General features: G+C 31.9%; 1 protein-coding gene across 2 annotated transcripts in view; it reads left to right on the top strand.

Annotated features, from left to right (window-relative positions):
- Positions 1–831: 831 nt before the first annotated feature.
- LOC115243313 (scm-like with four MBT domains protein 1) overlaps positions 832–1,672 on the top strand; it is a 4,790-nt gene continuing 3,949 nt past the window's right edge. The window contains exons 1-2 of one of the 2 annotated variants that reach the window (XM_029820192.1): positions 832–943; positions 1,054–1,115. In XM_029820192.1, coding sequence (XP_029676052.1) covers positions 1,070–1,115 — 46 coding nt within the window. In that variant the 5' untranslated portion in view covers positions 832–943; positions 1,054–1,069. Of the gene's footprint in view, positions 1,116–1,672 lie in introns of both variants that reach the window. The other variant, XM_029820191.1, reaches the window with a different exon arrangement.

The following is a 1,672-nucleotide window of genomic DNA, read 5'->3' as shown; positions in this document are numbered from 1 at the left end:
CACGTAGAAAAGGACATACTCTGTTTCGTGCCCCTTGCGTTCTCTCTCGCTCGCACGTAGCATGATGAAAGAGAGCGCTATGCTCTGTGCGAGCGAGAGAGAACGCAAGGGGCACGAAACAGAGTATGTCCTTTTCTACGTGCATCTTTACCCCCACTCCTTAAATAAAGGCAAACGCTCGGTCTAGATATACTATGTCTATGTTTTTCGCTAACTCACATCGATCATGTAATTATGTGCGCCAAAAATAACGTGATAACATTATTTGGTCAAATATTGTATTGGATTCGATTTTATTCATCAAAGTTCTTGCATATATCTTCATACTAAGATAACTTTATATATAGCAGTCTTTTTAGGGTCTGTCACTAACCACATACACACACACACACACACACACACACACACGCACACACACACACACTTGTATAGATATATAATGCACCTGTGCACAGAGAAATCATGAACCAATCACACATCTAGCACGAAAACGTAACGATATGGCATCCTTTACATTAGCCACATGATTGGTCAATTTCTTTGGCTTACGTATTTATGCGGCTACCGCAAGTTTGCCTGTGTATAGGTCCCCGCTAGTATAATCGTCAAATCAATAATAATTTATATAAACGCTAATGCAAGAAATAAATTATTTTAAACGCTTTAAAAAAAGTCTGGGTATATATATATATTAAATAAGATAATTTTTACAAACTAACATTAATAACATTATATAACAAGAATGTGTAAAGTAAAATAACTTTAATAACAGCATGAATATATAGTAACAAAAAAGGTAAAAAAATTTTATGGAGTCTATGAAATCGGTCACGTGGTCGGCTTTTGCGCGTACAGAAAGACGCGCATGCGTCCGACAATTTGGGATCATTGCACCGAATTCGCTAGCAAACTTGGGCTTATTTGCGCATGGAGAATCGTAGGGGTAACTTCGATTATAGATTTAATCCATTTATTTTTGCACGCAAATCGCGTAATCCTCTGCTAAGGATCCATTAATATAATTTCATTATTTATTTCGCGTTCGTGGATTAGGTGATGTAAATAAATTATGGAAGCGTACGAGAATCGAGTGCAGGAAAAATCACAGGATGGAGGTAAAAATTTTAATAACTTGTTCGTTTTATAAATTTTGCTTATACAGAATGCGCACACACAGCATGTGAAATTGTTGTTCTTTCGGAATTGTATGTAATTGTAAGAGTATAAAATTATCGCATATATTCTTTTTACACGGTTAACTTAAACGCTATTGTTTCTGATAAAGGTAGAGATATATATATATAGACAACATGGTAGTTCAACGCGTTTTCAAACGAACTTTCAAGAGATAAATTATATGCTCATTATATATATATATATATATTTACATACTCTGAAAAAATTATATGTTGTGATAATTAATTATTAATTAATAAAGTGTATAATGCATTGATTTCGTATAATCTTATTTTTTTATATGTTAGAAATACATTTCTCTCTTTCTACTTATATATATGTATATATTACATATTACTCTCTTCTCTATTAATAATATAGAAGATGGCGTTTTGCGCGTCATTGTAATATTGAATAAAAAAAAAAATTTTTACAATAATAATTTGATAACTTATTAAAATAAATGTTATTTGTATATAAAAAAATAATTTTTAAT

Source organism: Formica exsecta, unplaced genomic scaffold (assembly GCF_003651465.1).
Source record: "Formica exsecta isolate Colony F162 unplaced genomic scaffold, ASM365146v1 scaffold72, whole genome shotgun sequence".
NCBI classification, from domain to species: Eukaryota; Metazoa; Arthropoda; class Insecta; order Hymenoptera; family Formicidae; genus Formica; species Formica exsecta.
Note: the sequence above shows the minus strand (reverse complement) of the source record. Positions and strands in the feature narration are given on the sequence as shown.